Source organism: Aplysia californica, unplaced genomic scaffold, assembly GCF_000002075.1.
Source record: "Aplysia californica isolate F4 #8 unplaced genomic scaffold, AplCal3.0 scaffold03816, whole genome shotgun sequence".
In the NCBI taxonomy this organism is placed as follows: Eukaryota; Metazoa; Mollusca; class Gastropoda; order Aplysiida; family Aplysiidae; genus Aplysia; species Aplysia californica.
The window spans coordinates 1-1,669 of NW_004801086.1; the positions used below are offsets into that span (position 1 = coordinate 1).

The 1,669-nt window shown below is 47.7% G+C and overlaps 1 protein-coding gene across 1 annotated transcript; it reads right to left on the bottom strand.

Annotated features, from left to right (window-relative positions):
• Window positions 1–11: 11 nt before the first annotated feature.
• Window positions 12–1,387, bottom strand: LOC101853913 (ATP-binding cassette sub-family F member 1-like; the record flags this gene model as incomplete). Its single annotated transcript, XM_005113566.1, has 2 exons — window positions 12–86; window positions 1,213–1,387. Coding segments are annotated over 2 exons (250 nt in total), but the record flags the coding sequence as incomplete, so codon positions are not given.
• Between the last annotated feature and the right edge of the window lie 282 nt (window positions 1,388–1,669).

The window sequence follows — 1,669 nt, forward strand, 5'->3', positions numbered from 1 at the left end:
CCCCCACTCACCTCTAGAGGACATGTCAATGCCAAAGTCCAACTCCCGGAACAGCAAGGGCTGGCCCTCGTACCCAAACGTCACAGCTGGGGGAGGCACAGGTGGAGAAATGTGTGGTCATTTGTGTGGTCATTTGTGTGGGAATAGGTGGAGAATTGTGTGGTCATTTGTGTGGGAATAGGTGGAGAATTGTGTGGTCATTTGTGTGGGAATAGGTGGAGAATTGTGTGGTCATATGTGTGGTCATTTGTGTGGGAATAGGTGGAGAATTGTGTGGTCATTTGTGTGGTCATTTGTGTGGGAATAGGTGGAGAAATGTGTGGTCATTTGTGTGGGAATAGGTGGAGAAATGTGAGGTCATTTGTGTGGTCATTTATGTGGGAATAGGTGGAGAAATGTGTGGTCATATGTGTGGTCATTTGTGTGGGAATAGGTGGAGAAATGTGAGGTCATTTGTGTGGTCATTTGTGTGGGAATAGGTGGAGAAATGTGTGGTCATTTGTGTGGGAATAGGTGGAGAAATGCGTGGTCATATGTGTGGGAATAGGGGGAGAAATGTGCGGTTATTTGTGTGGGAATAGGTGGAGAAATGTGTGGTCATTTGTGGGGTTATTAATTTTGTGGGGTCATTTGTGAGGTGACTTGTGGGAATAGTGTTTTAGTTTTAGTAGAGGTTTTACGGCGCTCGCAACTGCATTAGGTCATATGAATGCCAGAAGATTAGAGGTGTTACAAGAGAGTAACAAACATAAAAAAGAAGAAGGGGAGATAAGGACGATAGATGTTTGATAGGAAAGAAGGAGCATACCACACCAGAGCACCCGCCAACCACACACTGGGTATAGTGAGAGAATAGCTGGAGAATTGTGTGTTCATTTGTGTGTTCATTTGCGTGGTCATTTGTGTGTTCATTTGTGTGTTCATTTGCGTGGTCATTTGTGTGGTCATTTGTGTGGTCATTTGAGTGGTCATTTGAGTGGTGGTCATTTGTGGGGGTGCCACAAGAACTTGGTGAGAACAAGGGAAAAAGGAGCAAGTTGTACTGGCCAGTAAAAAGACAGTAAGCGTTGCCAGACTCCACCAATCTAAAGCTTGAGAGAGTACAGGGAAACAAACATGAGGAACAATCATCGTTGTTCTTGGGGAAATAAAAGAAAACCCCCACATCCCAGAGGAAGAAAAGGGAGGGAGAGAAGTGTTGTGACCACTCACAGTGCACGCCCAGGATGGGTGGGTTGAGCGGGGCGGGGTTGGGGAAGGAGAACTTGACGATGTAGTCGCGCGGCTTGCTCAGTAGCTCTGTTTTGCCTTCCTCCTCCTCGTGCTGGCTGCCCTTCTTCTTGCTGCGCTCCTGTTTGCGGGTCTGGGCCTCCTTGGCTTTGGTCTCCTGTAATACAAGGACACAAGTGACACAACTGACACAAGGGACACAACTGACACAAGGGACACAACTGACAGGTGAGGGGAGACAAGACTACACGCCACACACACACACACACTGACTGACCACACACACACTGACTGATCACACACACACACACATACACACTGACTGACCACACACACACACTGACTGACCACACACACACACACACACACACTGACTGACCACACACACACTGACTGACCACACACACACACACTGACTGACCACACACACACACTGACT